The sequence below is a fragment of the Gambusia affinis genome, linkage group LG08 (genome assembly GCF_019740435.1).
Source record: "Gambusia affinis linkage group LG08, SWU_Gaff_1.0, whole genome shotgun sequence".
NCBI classification, from domain to species: Eukaryota; Metazoa; Chordata; class Actinopteri; order Cyprinodontiformes; family Poeciliidae; genus Gambusia; species Gambusia affinis.
In genome coordinates, this window is record NC_057875.1 from 25,190,679 (window position 1) to 25,211,431 (window position 20,753).

The following is a 20,753-nucleotide window of genomic DNA, read 5'->3' on the forward strand; positions in this document are numbered from 1 at the left end:
TACTGTTAAATAGATGATTTGTTTAATAAAAGGCATGACAGTGTGACAATCTGTTATGGCTCAAACGATATTGCTTCAGGAGCTTACAGTACGGAGCCCGACCCGGCCAAGTGTGTGTTCGGAACATTAGAACCTGACGAACACGTCTGCCGGAGAAAACAAATATCTCTCCAGCCTTCCGCTTGGAAAAAACCCCGTAAAATCTACATTCAAAATAAATCATCAAACGCCTGGAAAGAAACTATGTACACACATTCCACAATGGAGGATGGAGCACGGACGTATGGGACTACACAAGCGCCAAGTAGGAAGGGAAATCACCACGCAGGAGAGAGAGAGGGCGGTGAAGGGGGGTAGAGTGCAGGACGTGTGGCTGAGTAAAGGTGGGAGCAATGGGAAGGGGAGAGTTGTTGATTTTATTTATTTTAACTTTTTGGCCATGCAGGGAAGCTGATTATTTTTGTTTTGCTTTAATTAAACAGCCCCACAGCTTCCGGAACTCTATAAATCACTTTTATCCTGTTAGAGCAAGATTACGATCTGAGCTCGGAGCGTTTTGAGTCTGATGAGGTTCTGGGACGTTATCAGCCAGACAGTTACATATTACATATACAGATGAAATTATAGAGTATACTGAGGAGCAGGGACGGGGTGGTTGATTAGATAGGTAGCATAGTGATGGTAGAGTAATAATAATAATTATTAATGAGGCGACAACATAGATATCTTTTGGAAATATCTATGGGCACACGGCTGGGTGTGTGTGTGTGTGCGTGTGCTCGTGTGTGTGCAGCCCGGAGGTTTGTGTGCAGCGGTGAAGGGACCAGTGTCTACTTGAACTGCTTAATGGGTGCTGGCACCTTGATGTCCTGGCCTTTCTCCAGACGCTTCTCGCACTCAACTAGGTAGTTGACGCCATCAATCACAGTCTGTACCAGCTGGACCTAAGTAGGACACAAACACCATATTTAGATCCTGCAAGAAAGTCATCAATCACAGTCTGTACCAGCTGGACCTAAATAGGACACAAACACCATATTTAGATCCTGTTATTCCTTGGCGTGAATAAATAAATAAATAAATTTTTAAAAAGATGGGAAAAAACGTTTCTGAACTACGTATTAAGAATCCGCAACTAATTTGACGGCTATCTGATTTAGCGAGCAAGAAAGTCATTAAACATTTAATTCAGGACTCAAATTCAGCAACTCAAATTTAAGACTTTTTAAAGATCTTTACGGATGTCAAAAAAACAAATGTACAATATTAGATTAAACAGTTCTGGCAACAGAAGTGAGCCAGTTTAGAACAATTTACTTTTTAAAAATGAATTTAAACCATTTCAAGGCCATTCATGAAATTAAGACTAAGGCAGGAAAATGCCCTGATATATATTAGCAGCTAGCTAGCAGTAGCCTAAACCGCCTTCAGTCAAAGAACACAATGAAGATGTCTGCATGTGATTCCGTGACAAAAAAACTACATAGAATATATTAGATTAAACAGTTCTGCCAAAACAACGTATTTAAGACCAATTTACTTTTTAAAAATGAATTTAAACCATTTCAAGGCCATTCATGAAATTAAGACTATATATAATATGCATATATATATATATATATATATATATATATATATATATATATATATATATATATATAGGAGGCCTTATATATATATATATATATATATATATATATATATATATATATATATATATATATATATTCTCATATATATATATATATATATATATATATATATATATATATACTATATATATATATATATATATATATATATATATAGAGTATATATATATATATATATATATATATATATATATAAGTATACTTTTTCACATACAGAAATAAATACTTAAACAACATGATTTTCACATACAGAATTTAAATAAAGGCACAAATCATCAATAACTATTAAATTAAATCATCGATAATGAGTACATTCAATAGTAAGGACCTACAAGTACCATAGCTCAGAAAAACCTGTGGAAATGACAAAATAGATGACAGGAAGCAGTCAGAGAATTTGTGTGCCGACTCTGTTATGCGTCATTTTCAGATGTCAAGTTTCTACGTAGACAAAGCCCAGTCTGCAGGGGGTCTGAAGCAATCGTCAGAATCTAATAGACTTTTTCCTGCATGCCTGCAAGGATAGAGTGGGGTAAAAGATTTATTCATCTTACAGTTATTGCAAAATTCATATTGGGGAGGATGTATTAAGTAATCCTGTTATGTCTCAGGCCACAAATCTTTGAAGAATTTGAATGAATGTGAGTTACAACAAGATTTTATTTCCGTTTAGGATCAAGAAAGTATTGTGGAATTTGAATTTGAACAGCGAGTTGTCACATACTTCAAAAAAAGAAAAGCAACAAATTACCTGGAACTTATTTTGTCCTCGGCTTTTCAACTCTTCTTATAAACAGAAATAGTTCAAGACGACAAACTCTAATTTGCATCAACTGAACGCATTTGTTATTAACAGATAGGCTTGTCCCTACCTCAGACTGTCCCAGGCGGTCCAGGTTGGAGATGTCAAATGTGCCGCCTACAGCCGCCGTGTCCACGCCACCTGTCCCGCGCTTCTGCAGGCGCAGGTTGTCCAGGATCTTACCGAAGCGCGGATCCTGTTCGGCAAAAACGAAAGGACTCAGCCTGGACGCTGATAAGACACAAATCACCAGGCATCTGCTAGATGACTTTATTCATTTTACTACCATTTGGTACCAGTGTGTGATAAGACAAAGAAAACAATTAGCAGAAAAGTATCTCATCGTAAACTGTTGGATTTCTTCACCTAAAGTCCAGATGTAAATCCAGAAAGTTCCGGGTCAAAGACGCTCTCCGTCCATTCTGACAAAGTTTGAACTATTTTGGAACTACTATGGAAACACTTATCACATCACAGGAGTCACATGAACAACAATGTGAACGTTACTGCTGTTGGAAATGACAAAGAAGACGACAGGAAGTGAGTGGAGGGTGATGGTTGGTTTTTGTTTTTTTCAGACAATATGCAGCTGGTTCCACCAGAGCTCTCACCGTTCATAAAACGTTTTTTATTATTAACGTATATGAGCATGTATTATTAACGTGTTGAATCCATAGCTCTTCTGCTTGTCGCTCCGACACCTGAATAAAACGTCACCGTCTCCTGTGCTGGCTGATGGATGATGAGCGGTAGCACCATGGATGAATTCTGAATATATCTCATTTAACTATTTATATCCGTCGCTGCCATGATTTTCATTAACTTATCGAGTTAATAACTTATAGAATTCACACGAGATTTGTACATGACTCGTATAACAGAAACACAACAACTGCAAAATTGTGTTTTTTCAGACACATTTCGCAATGCACACACTGTTCCGGCTGCTCCTCGTGACTAAACCCATGTAAAGTTGTGCGTTTCTCGTCAGGCTCTGCTTCTGCTCGTGTGTTACCTTGCTTAGTCGGGGCAGCTTAACGTGGACACCGGCCCTGAGTCCAGTTCCCAAGTTGGAGGGGCACGTCAGGATGTAGCCGAGCCTCTCGTTCCACATGAACTCCCAGCCTCTCTCCTGGATCAGCCGCTCCACCTAAGGTGGGAGGAGGTGGGGGGAAGAGAAGTTTAACTCAACGCAACCGCTCAACAGCATTTTATTTTAAATTTTTTCTACAAACCATCCATGACACACACACGCACACCCAAACAAAAAAATTCTTGCATGATTGTGAAAGTGGGAGTGAGACATCAAACGCGTAGGAGAGAGCTATGGTATTCTTGCTTCTCCTTTACTCGGCGACTAGAAAATAACAACTTATATTCACATGACCATGTGTGGACAGTGTGTCCTGTACGTCTGCCAACATGCTTTATTTTGGAAGCAGGAGGACATCTTCCTGTTTTAGACAACACTAATTGAGTTTAGAAAGCCATCTAGCAGCAGCAACAGCCAACAATAGCAATATAAGCACATCTATATTAGATAATGCAGAGTAGAGTCAGTTCTGGGCTGCATATCAAGTTGCCACAGAGACACTTAGCATCACACTGACAAATATCGACCAGAATAGCTGCTTACTTTCTGTCTTCCCTCAACATCTTAAAGGTGCAGTATTATGTGAAATTTATTTTTTTAAGTTCTACATCATGTTATAATGTTATTCTCTCATCAAAAGCATACCTGGAGTGTTGCTTTGATTCTATCATTCATATTTGAGAAATACTTTAATTTCCATGGCAACCACTGAGCTGTGTAAAACACCCTGGGGGAACCTAGCTCCGCCTTCGAGGATGAAGCTCCTCCTCTGAGCTGCAGATTCCAAGCAACCAAGCTTCTGCCTAACAGAGCCGTCACTCCCCCAGTCAGCTCCTTCAGACTAGCCAGCAGCAATTAGCAAACACCTGGTGTGAACTGAGAATCTGCTGAGCTCATTGTAGGAGCTACTTTTCAGTGCTTCACTGGTAAAAACATTGTTAAAGTGTTCATAGAGGAGCCATGCTGTGATGATTTCCCGAAGGTGAAGCTTCAGAAATAATAGAAGTTTTTAAAGAAACAGAGGCCCAAATTCAAGGCGTTAAATAAGGAAGTAAATTTTCTTTAAAGTCATATTTGATATATTTATATATTTTTTTAAAACAACTGACGGTAACACAGTTACTTGATCATGCTATAAAATGGCACTACGTGCCTGGAAAACACATAACGCTGCCCCTTTAAGTAATCAAGATGGATCCAGCCTCAACGTCTTACCTCCTTGAGGCCTCTGCAGAACCTCTCAAAGACCCTCTTCATGTTGCCTCCCTTCTCCATGGAGATCACTCTGGTGTGATCCTCCTCATTGATCCATATCAAAAAGGTCTTCTCGTTGTTGTGCCTGCACACAGGGAGGTTTTCTACTTCATAAACAGGCTGGATGCATGCTATTGCAGCACCATCTGTTCTTTTCAGGTGGACAGACAGACAGTGTCAATTAACTGTTCACACGCACTCAGGAGTCATATTATTGCTCAATTTGACACTTTGAAAATAAGTTTGCTTAATGGAAACACGCCCATTTTGAGTAACCTCGTTCTTTAATGGAAACACCGTAATTGTGTTTTTTCAAACTTTTTTGAATAACGACAAGGTTTTTTTTTGCACATTTGTAATGGAAACATAGCGAATGTCAGCATGAATTTCATTTCAATTTGGACTTTAAGTGATGAAGATTTTTTTTTTTTAGCACCATTAAATATCTACATCATGCAGGATCTGAATGGATGGAAGCTTTAAATGTTCTACTGGATTTTGAAGCTTTAAAAAGAAAATCTGTTGGCTAATAAACCTTTTCATCTTTTTGGGCCAAAAACAAAACATACAAGTTTTAAAGTAAAATAATCAGTTTTTCACCAATTTGATTCTCTCATGTGGTGTATTAGTCCAACATTAAGGCTCAGACTGGGTTAGTATTTGCTGATGAAGGTGATGCTTCTTCTGCTACGTCTTCACAATGGGGTTTGTTTATTTTTTCCCACAGTAAAATTCAAGCTTTAAACTTTTCGAGGGCCACACTTCGGAGTTAAAAACAATACAAATGGTTTCAATTCACTATTATATGATAGAATGTATTACTTTCTATTAGTCTTTTGATAGTTTTCTATTTAATCTGAAATGTAACAATGATTGAACTTTATTACAAAATCACGCAGTGTGAATATCAAACGCTGTCAATGACTTTAATCATCCAGGTACTTTCCAAACCTTGAAGACACCTAAACCAAATTCAAGCATTTTCAAGGATTTCAAGCACCTGTTATGAACCCCGTCATCATGACGATCTTTTAGCATGAGTAAGTTCCACATTATAAAGCAACAAAATCCATTTTTTCCCCTCAAACCACTCTCTTCTTTTGTAATAGAGGGCGGAGTCTCCGTCAAGGGAGGAAAAGCCAGCTAAGACAGAACGAGAGAAAGCGGAGAGGAAAAGTAGATCACAGAATAAAGGGAGTAACAGAAACAAGAGGAGAGCCAGAGGGGGGACAAAAACAGCTTCTAGTTCAGCTGAAAGAGGAGATGATGAGGTGAAGGTTGCATTATTAAGAGGAGGAGTGACTGATAGGCTTTACAGAGGAAACAAACATGGAGGAAGGTGATTGATTTCAGCTGTCAGGCACGTTGAACGGGGGTGATTCCTGCGGCCGATCTGAAACGCTGCTCGTCTCGTTTTCACCTCAGCTCAGCAAAACACAAAGGAGCAGGAGAAACGCCGAGGCAAAGTTCACCCAAAGGTTATTTAAAATGAATCATCGCTAAGCTGAAAAGTCCTGTCAGAGCACAACCAATACGACAAATGCAATTTGCCGGATGGGCTGAATATTTAAATTTTCTGCTTACCAAATACCGCGGGCGTCTGGCCAATCACGGGCCATGCCTGCGCAGGTCAGGAGTGGTGACACAGGTTTGTCGAACAGGAAGTGATCCTGGTAAATACACACAAAAAATATTTTTTATACACAACTTAGACTGGACAAAGTTTTTTTTACTGTTAGGAAACCTAAGTAACCTGATAATAGACTATAAAACATATTAACACTATATAACACATGCAAATACCGATGTGCATTGGTATCTGCATACGGTCACAGATACCCAATACTGTCGTATTTTAGAGTTTGAAAACAAAGAATATGAATTTAATTCTATTTATTTAATATTTTTGAATAAATCACATGTAGGTTTTGCATTGAATAAGAAATGTTAGGTTACTAAGATCTGAAAGCCAGTGTTTAGCTTAGCTTAGTTTGTTTTGCACATTTAAAATACAGATCAAAGATAAAACTAATAATAATAATAGCAGTGCAGGAAGAGGGAGAAGCCCAATGGGCTTATCTAAAACCTCTACCCAAATAGCATAGAAAACAATATAATACAATCCAACAATCTCCCATCAGTTGATCATAAATGTGCGAAATAGAATCATATTAAAACCATATAAACATCTGCAAAGTATTAATCGGCAATTTTGTTTTTCTAACATATTTGGATATTTAATACAAAATTTAAGTTTTAACATTGAAAATTTCTTGTAATATAACCTAACATTTGAAATTATTTGGTTATTTTAGGGATGTACCGACCCACATTCTTCACATCCGATACCGATATGTGAGGTTTGGTATCAGCCGATATCGATCCAGCACAGAAAAAAACCATCTGAATTCACTTAAAATGTTTCTTTTTAAACAGAAGTTAAATACACCGATAGCTTCACAAGCTTGGTCAAACATGTAAAAACAAGTTTAATTTGTTCAGTCGGTGCAGTTAGTGGGGAAAACAGCCAATGACACATAAATAATAAAGAAACTGAAACGAACAAAGACAATAGGTTGACTACCTTGGTCAAATAGGTAAAAAATAAAATGCAAAAAAAATGGTTCAGACAATTAGAAATTCTAAAAATACAGCAAAAATAAATAATAAAGCATGATGTTGCTAAGAGGACAAAGCGTAAAATTAGACTAAGTAGATCTGTACATAGTTACAGATACCTGATCTGGAATTCTTATTTAAGAACCCAAGTTATTCAGCTTTCCGAAAAAGTCACAAAAATTGGAACCTATGCCACTTTACCGACATGCAGTAGAGTTAAAACGATTGTTTAGCCCAGATAGTTGTTGTCCCTGATATTAAATATGTATCACTTACATCAATGAGCTGCTGTTGCTCCTTCTCTGTCATCACAGTGAGACTGTAGTATTTTCCGGCCAGGTCTCCCTTCAGCCCAGACAGGGCGTCCACCACCACCCGTTCCACCTCTCGGCGCTCCGCCCGGGTGCAGGCAGGGGGCAGGCTCAGGCCCCGGATGCTGCGGCCGGTCCTCACCCTGGACGACAGCACGTAGCGCTCATCGAAAACACCGGACTGGATCTGAAATGTTTAGAGAAGTTCGTCGATTAGGTCTGCAACGGACAATTATTTTAGTAAAATGTTTAAGGGGTGGGGCGAAATGGACTTGCAGTTTTGTCACAATATTGTGACAAAGATAAACGTGAACAAGAAGAACTATTTATTTCTTCTTAGGTAACTGGATGGCTGTGGATGAACAGCAATCATAACCCGACAAACACAAAATGCTGCACTTGAAAAACTGTGATTCAAATTCAAAATTCAAAAATACTTTATTGATCCCAAAGGGAAAATAAATCAAATATGATTCTTTGGAACAGCAGTCACATAAAGAAGGGATTTATATCACTAAACTCACACAGGGACTGCAATTAATTATATTTTCAAATTTATTGATGTTCTTGTTGAGCAAACAGTTGAGAAAATAGTAAAATAACAATCCTGACAAAAAAAAAAAGACATAATTTCATTAAAATTTATTGGTTGCTGAGGCAAAAACTCGGGCATGGGAGGAGTTTGGAGAGGCCATGGAGAAAGACTTCTGCACGGCTTCAGGGCGATTCTGGTCCACCATCCGGCATCTCAGGAGGGGGAAGCAGTACAGCACCAACACTATTTATAGAGGTGATGGTGTGCTGCTGACCTCAACTTGGGACATTGTGGGCCGGTGGGCAGAATGCTTCAAAATCAAAATGCTTATAGTGTCAAGAAAATTATCATGATAAATGATAAACAATAGGATAATTGTCCACCCCTCATCTATTATTATATCAGTTATTCTGATGATTAAGTGGATAAAGAAATTGCCACTTTCTGGAGATTTTTCATTTAACCATTTAAGCCTTATTTTACACAATATTAGAAATGCATTAAAAATAGCAAATAAACAAGCAATTCAAATGCTTTTTCAAGTAAGAAACTAATAACATCCAAGATGACACCAGTTGGTTTCAAGAAATGAATAATAAAAAAAAAAAATTTAAAGGAATTTCCCCTGAAATGAGGTGAAACCAAAAATCTGACCTGACTGCTGAGTCAGTGCAATAGAGGTGAAGTACCTTGCTGGCATTCAGGTCAGTGGGGTGCTTCATTACACGGGGATCATAGCCGTTGTGCCTCTCTTTGATGACAGGATCCAAGAGTTCTGCAAACACCTAAACGGAAACACATTCAGTTAAACCCAAGAGTTTTTCACATTTAGATCTGCAATTATTTTCATGTAACCGAAAAGTTTGTTTTGTTAAGGAGATAAAAGCAATGTCAATTTTTATTGATGTTGCCTGCAGGGTTTCTCCCACTGTATTATCAGCCTGGCGGGCCACCAGGCTTTTCTTGCCTCCCCCACCAGGCTGGGCGTTGTTTGTTTATTTTAAATAGTATTTTTATACACCAGTAACAATGACAGCAAAGACTGCTTAAGCTAGTTTTTACAGCTGAGGAATTTAACGTATGCCATATGCTCACACACCTCTGAATTTTTGTAACTTTTAACAATTTTTAAACACAAAAAAGTGAGCCGCTGGTGAACAGTCTTACCAAGTCATTTTGGTCTAGTTTATAGTGCAAATATCTTAGTACACTTGAAATGAGAAAAACTAACGTACAAGTAACTTTTCAGCAAGATATGAGCTTATTTAAGTAAATAATTCCTTAATATTGGCGAAAGAGTACTTATTCTATTGGCAGATAAATTCACTTATTACAAGACATATTTCCCATGTTATAAGCGGAATAATCTACCAGTGGAACAAGTTTTATTTGGTTGGTGCAGAAGGGCTTCTTTTTGTCAAAGTATCTTTGCCATCATGAATTGTGTTCATATTTGCCAACGATGAAAACAGAGGAAAATCAGGTAACACTTCATTTGAAGAGGTGTGTATAAAACTCACATGACACACTGTTATGAACATGAAGGAGTCTTCATGAATGTCTACAACTGTTGTCAAGAGTAAATAGTGATATTTTTAAGGCAAAGCTGCTTCAAAGGTTGCATTAAAAGTGTCGACTCTGCATTAAAAGTGTCAGTGTGTACCAAAAACTGATTTCAACAAATGCACCAGCTATAGTTAAAGGAGGTGGATTTAGTTTGCTTGAAGCCACGCCCCGGTCCCGGCGCTGTCTGACCTCATAGGACTCCTCGTCTCCTGCTACCAGGCCAACGGTTTTGATGAAGGGGTGGCCCGGGTTGTCCACGCCCGTCTGAATGGCCTGGTCCAGCGTGTACCCGTTGGGCGTGGCCTTATCGCACAGCTTAGCGTAGATGGCCGGTGTCAGGTGGCTGGCCATGCAGTTGTTGTGTTTGCGCAGGTCAGGGTACTCCGCACTGTGCAAATAGGAAAATGAGATAAGCCAGGACTCTATTGATATTTGACAGCACTGCTGAGCTCTGGACACCAGTGCAGAAACTTTAACTCACTAAACATACCTTTTACTTGTTTTTTTGTTTTGTTTTTACCCAGAGGCAACAGAAATCTAAACCTGTGGCCTTTGACTAACAGTATACCCTGTTGTAAACAATCCAACAATCCTATTAACTAATGAGAGACAGACAGAGAGAGAGAGAGAGAGAGAGAGAGAAAGAGAGAGAAGGAAAAGGTACAAATCCCAACAGAAAATTCAAATTGTAAATTATTTAATGCCATTATCCTTATTGAATTAAATAACAATAAAAAAGACTGAAGACTGTAGACTTTAGAAAGATTAATACAGATAAAAAGTAGGAATTTTTAGACCAAAAAATTTAGGTCTAAAAAAATTTTGGACCTAAAATTTAGGTCTAAAATTTTTTCTTGTAATTGCAACAAGTTGTGCTTTTCAGATTTTGCTTTTGACTGGCAACATAAATTGTTTCCAAGCTTCCAAGTTTTTTGATGTAAAGCTCAAAAAGTTGATTTTACATCATACCGTCTCTTTAAGTATGGATTAAAAAATGGCACAAGGCTAATCTTGATGACTTGTATGAAAACAAAAAACAGTAAATAAAAAATGTTTCCTTTGTTTTAATATCCCTGTACTTTTGGCTTCACCTTAAAAGGTTGCACTTTTTTAATTGTATTTTTTAATTACAATACGACATAAATATAACCAGATATAAGATATAAATACAATAGTTGATGAGACTTAGGATCCATGGCGCTGGCACAGTTGGACCTGAGAGCAGAATTCAACACTGTTGCCCTTCAAAACGAGTGGAGTGTTGGATCGAACTCTCTGCTACAGTATTTGACTGGATTCTTGACTAAAGAACAGGGACTTCTTAGTGACAACAGGTAACTTCTCATTGGAATTGGTCAAAGTCACATGTGGAGTACCACAAGGTTCAAACCTGGGACCCTCTTATTTAATATCCACACAGTTCCGCTAGCTCAGATTACAAAGTTACCATCATTATGCAGATGATACACGGCTCTATATTAGAATGTTAACAGATGACTATGAACCTATCCATGAACAGATGCTGAGATAAAAATAAAAAATAAAAAATCAATGCATGGATATGCTACGTTTTCCAACTGAACAAAAACAAAACTGAAATTATTATCTTTGGAAATCTAAAGAGAAACAACGAAGAGTCAGCTTCAGTTATAAAAGCCAGAAACTACGGATTATGTTTGAAATCTGGGTGTAGTGATGGATTCAGAACTAAACTTTCAGAAACACGTACAGTAAAGACGGTTACAAAGTCGGCCTTCTGTCACTTAAAGAACATTTCTAGGATGAAAGGACTAATGTCGCAACAAGATCTAGAGAAACTCATCAGTATAAGTTTACCTTTAGTCACACTGATTACTGCAACAGTGTCTTCACAGCTCTGCCAAAAATTCAATCAGACAGCTGATCTCATTAAAACCAGGAAGACAGAGCACATCGCCCCAGTTCTAAAGTCCTCCCACTGGCTTAAAGAATAGACTATGAAATACTTCTGTTAGTTCATAAATCACTAAGATGATTGCTTGGCACCAAAAACACATTAGAGACATGCTGTTGTTGTATCAACCTTCCTGACCTCTCAGGTCTTCTGGTTCTGGTTCTACTCTGCATCACCAGAACCAGAACTAAACATGGAGGAGCAGCACTCAGATTTTATGCCCCACAAACTTTCAGAAAACTGCAAAAATGATGAAACACTGAGTTCCTCTAAATCAAAATCAAAAGAAAAATCCTCGTCTACAAAGAGTCGCCTTTAACAAATGGAAGATCAATTGTTTTAGTCTGGATTGCAACTTTTGATGAGTGTTTGCTTATTATGTTATGTATGTATGGTACTTTAATTTGCCTTGTTGCTAAGATTTTCTGTACAAATAAACTTGCCTTTGGTTAAAAGCAGGAATAGGGCATGATTGTCTAGTCTCAGCAATAACAACATATTAGCATTAAAAACAATACCTGCTTTATTTATCACACTGGTCTCATGTAATATTCCATTTTTTTTCTGTTTGGGTTTTTAATTAGCAGTAAGTCAATGTCATCCACATAAATAGGAGGAAGCACTTGAAATCCATCACTTTTGCTTTCTGTAATTCAATTACTGAAATAAATAAATAAATAAATAAATAAATAAATAAATAAATAAATAAAATACAATTTTCAATAAGATATCTTGTCAAAATGCAGTTTTCGCCCTAATACTCCTGATTCTAAAAAAAAAGTTTGCTAAAGGATAAACAATAGATAGTTTTGCAGGTTGAAGAAGCAACAGAAAAATGGCTACATGCTTTTTTCACTGCAGATCAACGATAGTCAGTCAGTCATTCATTCATTCATTTAAGTAGAATAAGGAACAATTGTGTGCAAAACCTTTATCTGCAACCTTGCCTGTGATCAATAAAAGGACTTTTATCCGAGGAGCAGATAATGTTTTACTGACTTCCATATAGTGACGGTGTTTTATAGTCCATGCAGGTGTGCCATGAGTCACGTACACAACTTTTGTTGGACTGACACCAAACAGCATCCATTTAATAATGCAGGACATTATACATTATTAATACACAAGTTTTGGTAAGTAAACATCTAGTCTACTGATCAGTTGGAGGGAGCGTCTTTTTAAACTTGCAACGACAAACAGCTCTTTGCTGTGCAATCTGTTTATTGCGAGCAAGACTGTATCCACGATGACCTCATTTTATCGTCACAAAAGGTGGAACTTATTAATGCAACAAAAGCAGACATGTTTTATTTCTGCGGTGTGCATCTGTTCCCATCGGTGTTGCACACTCAATCCCGAGAGCATGCAGAAGAACCAGATTATTCATTGTTGCCCAGCGCCCAGATCTCATCCGAATGAGGATATGAAGCTGGATTTATGGTGTGTGGTAAAGTGGTTCGGCCGTGTTTTATGATTCATTTTTCTCTGACCTAGAAATGGCACAATAGTCTCTATATGGCTGTTGCGTGTCCTAAATTAAACGTTTATTAATTTTCCGGGATAAGAAAAGGTCCAGCTTCTGCTCCCTTTTGGCCTTCAACGTTCAGCACTAATCTAATCCCTGTCGAATAGCTAATTTTGTTAACCCCATTGTGCTTGTATGATATTAGAAGGGAGTATTTTGTCATAATCTGGCCCATACCTAATTATGACCTTATAATTCAGGAAGCACTATATTTGAGGACTTCTGACCAGCTAAAAAGGTCCCTCCACCCCCATGTTACACTCCTCCACCCTCATTAGTTGAAAACTCTAACGTTTAAAACGAACCGTTACTATTTCGAGGGAAAAAAAGTAAGCTAAAAAACGTACTGCTCTTTAATGGCGGTAACGTATAATTTCCCGTCAATAAAACGACGTCCAATTTGTTAAAAAAAAATTATAAGCAAAAATAATTGTCCATATAATGTTAGAAATCAAATAACGACCATAGAGGCGGGAAGGGCGCAGTTACCTGGCGGGGTATCTCCTGCGCAGAGGCTCTCCGGCGGTGACATGTTCCCGATGGAGCAGAAACCCAGCCGCTACGGAGCCTCCGACCAACGAGAGGATTCCGACGTTTCTCTTGGAGGAGAGGATTCTTGTGAAGCTGCTGGCCATTTTTCCCTCCTTGAAATTCAAGTGTTTAGGAAATGGTGTTATTGACAGGGCTGGACGGAGAGGAAGAAAAGGCAGGTTGATGGAGTGAAGGTGATGAAGCGCCTCTGATGGAATTATAAGGAGAACGGTTAACCGGGTGGGTCGTCAAGGTGGACGGAGAGATCGAGGACTGGACCGGAAGTGAAGGTCCAGCTTCAAAATAAAGGTATCCAGATTATTAGAAACAGCTGAAGGACAATACTTACATTCATATTTCAAACATTTGCATTGTTCTCATTTCACATAGAACTGTATACGTTTTGATGAATTAACGCACATCTTAGGTATTAATCAGGGGTCTACCGTTTATTTTACGTATTTTTTTTAACTTCCCACAAGTATGGAAATGACGCAACTGACATACACAGAACAAAAAACAATTCCTTTAAATATTTTCTATTTTCTTTGCTTTATCACCTAACAGTGGAACATTTTTTTTTCTAATTATTTTATTAGGCAACAATTTTGTATAGTTATATCGGGGTTTTTTTTATTTTTTTGTGGACTGATAGGCAATTTGCTTCTTTCTTTACCATATTGCTAGAAAAAATGGCAGATTAAAATTTGGATGTACTGAAAAGAAATACAGCATACCTTTGATTTTCTTTGCACTCCTGATAAAACACCATTCTGCAAAACAGACTTACCTGTATGCAATTTCTAAAAAATATGACGATATATATGTAAATATATGTTTGTTTGTTTTTTTCAAATATAGTCCCAGGTATCAAACATTTATGGGACAAAGTATCAAGACGTCGTACTGCAAGTGTTAAGTTGTCTCAACAGGAAGTTCGTTGTGCTTTTTGTCGGCTAACTTGATGAAGGTGAAGTGGTGCATGGTAAAGAATATTAAACAGTGAACAGAACTGCAGAACTGGAGCTTTCATTTCGCACTCAGCTAAACCACAATCTCAAATACAAATACAGTCCGTTTACCTCCCGGCCCCACCCATTTTAGCTCAAATCGTTTGAAAAGATTTTCTTCACAAGGTTATTCCAGTCATTCATACAATAAAACTACCGCAACTTCCTCATTGCGTCACGCCTGATTGGACTTAAAGGGGAATTAGTGGCGCTCACCTTCATCGTCCGATTTGAAAATGGCTTTCTAGTAAATATAGCAATATTACCCAATAACATTTCGCAGTGAGGCGATCTTCCGGACCACAATTTATTTTTACATAACTTTTTATTTTTACTGAACAGTGGTTCAGTAAGAAGAAGTAGTTCTGAATTTATATCAACATTTCCCAAAGGCTAGAAGAATTAATTTTTGCAGCAACTTAATTATGCAAATTTTCTAATATGCATTTTATGCCTGCACAGAAATTAGGAGTTAGTTTTACACTCACTATTAAGAATTATAACAGGAAGTATGCTGTAATCCTGTACGTGAGGTTCTTATGGAAGGATAAACCTGCTCAAAGTTCACATAATTTCCAAAAAAAAAAAAAAAAAGTAGTCACAGCAAACTTCCAAACTTAAAACGGAGGGACCATTTTGGTGATTCTCTGAACTGAACCAAAAGCAAAATGAAATTAATCAAATGTGCTAAAATGAGTAAAACATAACATTATGATGAAGGAACATAGTGGGGAAAAAAAGAGGCTGACTTGATTTACAAACTACAAATTTTTAAAAATAAAAAGTTGTCCAGACTAAAAAATAAAAAAGGGCGGGGGAGGAGTAACAGTGGGGGAAAATTTGCAAGGAACAAAAAAAAAAAAAAAATTAGAAAATTATAAAAATCTTAGCATTCAAAATTTTAAAACTACAAAATTTCTAACTATCCATCCATCCATTTTCTATACACCCTTTATCCCTAATGGGGTCAGGAGGGTTGCTGGTTCCTATCCCCAGCCAACGTTCCGGGCGAGAAGCGGGTTCACCCTGGACAGGTCGCCAGTCTGTCGCAGGGCAACACAGAAACAGACAGGACACACAACCATTCACACACACACACACCTAGGGAGAATTTAGAGAGCCCAATTAACCTGACAGTCATGTTTTTGGACTGTGGGAGGAAGCCGGAGAACCTGGAGAGAACCCACCATGCACAGGGAGAACATGCAGAAAGACCCCGGGCCGGGAATCGAACCCAGGACCTTCTTGCTGCAAGGCAACAGCTCTACCAACTGCACCACTGTGCAGCAATTTCCAACCAATTTTTTAAAAACTTTAAAAGAATCAATTTAGTTGAATTTAAGAGTTTCAGATGTAGCTGGGCTGCAGGGTGGCATATAAAAAAAACAAAAAAAAAGGGTGCGTTTAATTTACCACACTGATCTTTGAAGCCAGATGGGCACTGATGTACGCGCGGCAACAAAACCCAATTTAGTTTTCAGCAAGACGCCGCTACGGGGGTTTGGACTTCCTGCTTTTCAATCACTTTAAAATAGTTAAGAAAAACTGTTTATTCATAAAAGAATTTGTCAACATTTAACATATTTACAAGATTTCAGAAAATCATTTTTTACTGAAAAGAACAGCTAAGAAAAAAATAAAAGGAGAAATTAATTAATAAATAAACAACACTAAGCGGATAAGAACAGGATGTGACTTGATTGTGAAACAGAGAGAAAGAAAATATGATCACGTCAATATCGGCGAGAAATTTTAAACATCCTTTGAACTCTGAAGTGGTTCTGATTGAACAAGAGCAGCTTTCCGGTGGAGGTTAGCCGACCTTTCACACATGCCACGAAAAAGGCTCACGGCTTCACAGCGCAAAAAATAAAAAATCAGGCGGTCTTATTGCTGAAACTTTTCATGTCATTTATTTCAGTGGAGTAGTCTCTTCCTGCTGTAGGTCTTCCCCGTGTTGGAGCGCCTCGTTGGCTGGGAGTGACTGAAAGGAGAGAGCTCCGGCTCACGATCTGTCTTCCCAGATGAGGCTTCGTCTGGAAAATTCAGGGGGGAAAAAAAATAAAGCGGGATGAGTTGACCTACAATAAGATGCTCGCATAGATACGTGGCATTTCTAACCATTAGCTTTAAAATCTGGTGTTTTCTCACGGGTGGATCCCGTTTTGCCCTTAAACAGCAGCGGAGACTGAGTGAGGGCCAAGATGCCGCTGGGCGTTACTGGTTTTCTGCCCTTCCGACTGGGAGGAGTCGCTGCTGCCAGGAGGGAAAACACAAGTGGGTGAATGAATGAAATTCGACCTTGCTGTAACAGCAGGTCAAAACAAACAACAAAGCTTTTCTCTGTGTACCGTCACAATGACTGTCATCACGTTCATATTAAAAGCATAAAATCCAAGGTAATAGCTGACCCTGTTCCCCCAAAATGATCATATTTACCACTGTTCTGACAGATATTCTTTTCATTTACTCTTAATTAATGGTGTACATAAAAAAAAAGATGGTTTTAGTAATTTGTTAGCAAGGTAACTCACTGTAAATGTCCAAAACGACATCGATTCAATTCTGTTTACACTGGATTTCAAAACGACGGAGTATATTAATGAACATCATATAACGTAAATGTGTCAAATTTAGCTAATTTCATTCAGAAGTCCCTTTGGCAGCTGCTAAACCCAACCTAAAGTGAGGAAGGCTATTCATCTCTCCTCACAAACAAACACATATCAGAACCTGACTGGGCAGCAGAGAATTTGCAAAACTTCCTGGAGTGTTAAATCTGGGGTATGTAACTTATTAAAAAAATACCTTTCAACATTTATTAAAACTGACACTATGTTGTGACAGTATATTGTGAGACAGCTAATCTGTGCGAAAGAAAGAAATTTGACCCCCTCCCTCCATTTTCCCTATGGCAACTACAGAAATCCACAGCTCAGTCAGAAACAACCAATCAGAGCCAAGTGTGTTTGACAGCACTAAGACCCTCCTCTTAGTGCTGTCAAACACACTCATGCACATGCTGCTCATACCCTCCCTCTTTCTCTTTGCTACCGCTGGTTCACTCCAAATGAGCCTCTTATGAATGCTAAGGCTAGTTAGCATGGCCACCAATAACTGCGGACAATCAAACTTCCTTTAACATTAAGATGCTTCTTCGCCAATAGCAAATTTAGCATCTCGTCCACAAACATAATCGACAGCACTAAGGCCCTCCTACTGGCTCTGATTGGTTGTTTTGGGTCTTCCTCAGACAACAATAGCAGCTCAGGAAGGAGGTGGAGGAGCTAGCTTTTATACAGAGACAATCTATCATGACATTGTGACAGTTTTAACAAATTTGTGAGAAACTTTAATTTTTCTTCTTATAAAAGTTCCATACCCCAGATTTAATGGACTCATGATGATGCTACGCCACTTGCTACTCACCAAAAACATATATCTTTGAACAGAAATATTAAAATTTTAAATATCTAACACATCCATTCATTCTACAAAATGTTTAAAAATATTGCTTACTTGACTTAATGTTTCCAGTTTCACACGCCCAGATCATTTCAGCTGAATCAGCACTGTTTGTCCCTTCAGCCAGCTTGGTCATCCAATACAAATCCTCCATGGGGGAAAGAGGCGGCACCTTTGCTGCCACTGAGTGCGACTCTTTTTCTGCTGCACTACTCAAGGATTCTTCGGTGTCTTCGAAGTCTTGCAGGCGACTGACTCCGAGCTCTGCCTCCTCCAGCAGCTCTTCCAGCCGCGGCTCCCCTTTCGGGACCCGATCTTTGCCTCCAAATGCCTCGAGTTGAGGCCTCTTCCTGCGCGGCCAGCTATTCAGATTGTCCGGGGTTACTTTGCCCATGCTCTGCGGCGAAGGGGTGAGAGGGATGATGTCTGCCATTGCTACTGCCACCGGAGAGTGGCGCGTAGGCGTGTAGGACTGGCAGATGTACGTCTGGACGCTGCTGCCTTTTCCTGGAGTACACTTGGCTGGAGTGACGTGAGCGCAGACAGACGGCGCGCAACAAGCGGCGTCTTTGTGTTTGGCCATTAAGGTCAGAGGGCTTTCCATAAGAGGCTTAGTGCCCACCAAAGGGCTCTGTGTGTCCAGTTGAGAAGCACCCCCAGAAGAGATGTCGTCCGCACTCATGGAATCCGTCCGTTTAATTTTGAGTTTCGGAAGTCCTGATGTCTGCATTTCCAGTTCCACTTGGTAACTGAGAGTGTTCGGCGCGACTGAGGATTTCTTGGACCTCGCCAAGCTTCTGGGGGTAGCGCATCGAAGGGAGTCATTACCGTACCCCAAACGAGCAGCGGCCTCCCTCTGCTGGCGGTCGGGGGTTTGGCGGAAACCATAGCTGCGCCCCGGCGTGTTCTGGGGTGGCACAGGGGAAGTTGTCCTCGCAGGACAGTCGGGAGTAGACACACTAGGCTTCCTCGAGAAGCTAATGCTCATCTTTATACCCTGGTTAAACTGAGTCTTGACAACCGTAGCGTCTACAATGTCCAAACTGTCATCGTCTGTGGTTGTGGAGTTACCGTGAGAAGTCTGCGATTCAGTCTGAAGACTGGAATCGAGTTCGGAGGACTGAGATTCAGTCTGCTCCTCTGATGAACTGTTTGGTAGTCTATCCCCCTCAGGCGGTGGGTATTCCACCTCAATGGGGGATTCGGTGTTTGGCTCTTTCCTTGGGGTTCGTCCGGAGCGAGTGATCATTTGATGAACGGGACTAGGAATCTTTGCTTTAGTTCTGTTTTTGTGCTGAGGTGAATTATGTTGGGTTGAGGATGCCAGGGGCGGCATAGGGGTCGTTTCCAGACGAACAGCCTCATTTTCAGTTGTGTTATACACTGATGATCTCAGAATCTTTTCTGGAGTCAATAAGTCTTGTTCAGACAGCCGTACCAGGCTCACTTGGCAGATCTTATCCGGGGTCTTAAAAATGTCTCTTTTAGCGTTAGTGCTTTGTTCTGGACTGTGGAGCTTGCTGGGAGTCTTCATTTGTCTCAGAGAGTTGAAAGGAGCTCTACTTGGTGACTTGGGGACTTTAAAAGTTGTACGGCCTGCCTTCACTGTACATTTCTGAGGAGAGGGAGACCATGTGACACTCTTCTTGGGAGAATTGGATAACTGGCTGCTAAGATTACATAATCCAGAAGCTTTGACTGGAGTCTTAAGAATGCCCTTTAAAGGACTCTGAACAGGACTTTGCTTACTTGGCGTATTTACAAAGAGAAACTCTTTGCCTGGAGATTTCAGAGGACTGGTCCTCTCAATACTACCAAGTCCAGAAGAATCAGCTACAGGACTTTCTGCAACCGTAGATTGTATTTTAGATGATAGGGGGCTCTGAGGTGTTCTGGGCGTCTTAGGAGATAAATGTCTTCCAAGTCCCTTAGGTGATTTTGATGGCGTTTTGTTTGGACTCTAAACATACAGCAAAAACATCATATAAGTGATGAAAAGTGACAGTTTTTACAGCACAAATTAGGATTTCAAATGACTCGCATCCCTACCAGAATTACTTTCATTCGACTAAGAATTTTGTTTCTGACAGGAAACAAGTCAGGCATCTCGCAAAAGATATAGTATTGTAAAATTAGTACATAATAGAATTTGTGCTTCTTAAAACAAAAAGACATTTAATTAAAGGTTTCAGGTCTTATTCATTGTTTTAACAGGTTTCACCACCCTAAATTTTAGGCTTTAAGATCGTTTAAGACCTATATCTCTACAGAAATTTACAAACCTCATCCAGACAACTGACAAGAAATTTGCACTTAGCTAGCTAGCAAGTGAATATTAGCAGCTGGCTAGCAGTAGCTTTAGCTATCTAGAGTCACAGAACATAAGAAAAATGTGCATGTGTGGCTCAAACTTTTCCTGACAGAAAAGTCCAGCGGGTAAAAAAAAAAACCTCATCA

General features: G+C 39.2%; 2 protein-coding genes and 1 long non-coding RNA gene across 5 annotated transcripts in view; 1 reads left to right on the plus strand and 2 right to left on the minus strand.

The window, feature by feature from the left end:
* On the minus strand, positions 1–14,091 carry ckmt1 (creatine kinase, mitochondrial 1). Of its 2 annotated transcripts, none has more exons than XM_044125279.1 (9): positions 13,780–14,091; positions 10,022–10,220; positions 8,956–9,051; positions 7,697–7,918; positions 6,386–6,471; positions 4,763–4,886; positions 3,470–3,604; positions 2,525–2,650; positions 1–944 (listed from the first exon to the last, which is right to left on the minus strand). In XM_044125279.1, exons 1-9 carry the CDS (start codon positions 13,923–13,925, stop codon positions 831–833), a joined length of 1,248 nt encoding a protein of 415 aa, XP_043981214.1. In that variant the 5' UTR covers positions 13,926–14,091; the 3' UTR covers positions 1–830. The 2 variants fall into 2 exon arrangements, with proteins under 2 accessions (XP_043981214.1, XP_043981215.1); XM_044125280.1 differs by having other exon boundaries at positions 1–1,015; positions 13,780–14,068.
* The window catches only part of LOC122835860, a 15,555-nt gene continuing 8,851 nt past the window's right edge, over positions 14,050–20,753 (plus strand). Inside the window, exon 1 of the long non-coding RNA XR_006371360.1 lies at positions 14,050–14,130. This is a non-coding gene — a long non-coding RNA (uncharacterized LOC122835860). The remainder of the gene's footprint in view (positions 14,131–20,753) is intronic.
* ticrr (TopBP1-interacting, checkpoint, and replication regulator) overlaps positions 16,719–20,753 on the minus strand; it is a 17,410-nt gene continuing 13,375 nt past the window's right edge. The window contains exons 19-21 of one of the 2 annotated variants that reach the window (XM_044125276.1): positions 18,351–20,256; positions 16,953–17,087; positions 16,719–16,867 (exon numbers count right to left, since the gene is read on the minus strand). In XM_044125276.1, the coding sequence (XP_043981211.1) occupies positions 16,749–16,867; positions 16,953–17,087; positions 18,351–20,256 (2,160 nt within the window). In that variant the 3' untranslated portion in view covers positions 16,719–16,748. The remainder of the gene's footprint in view (positions 16,868–16,952; positions 17,088–18,350; positions 20,257–20,753) is intronic. The other variant, XM_044125277.1, reaches the window with a different exon arrangement.

Coding starts and splice junctions, on each gene's coding strand:
- ckmt1 (XM_044125279.1), bottom strand. CDS start 13,925: ATGGCCAGCAGCTTCACAAGAATCCTCTCCTCCAAGAGAAACGTCGGA. Junction 10,221..13,779: donor CGCAGGAGATACCCCGCCAG/GTAACTGCGCCC, acceptor CTATTTGCACAG/TGCGGAGTACCCTGACCTGC. Junction 2,651..3,469: donor AGCTGCCCCGACTAAGCAAG/GTAACACACGAG, acceptor TTTGCCGAACAG/GATCCGCGCTTCGGTAAGAT.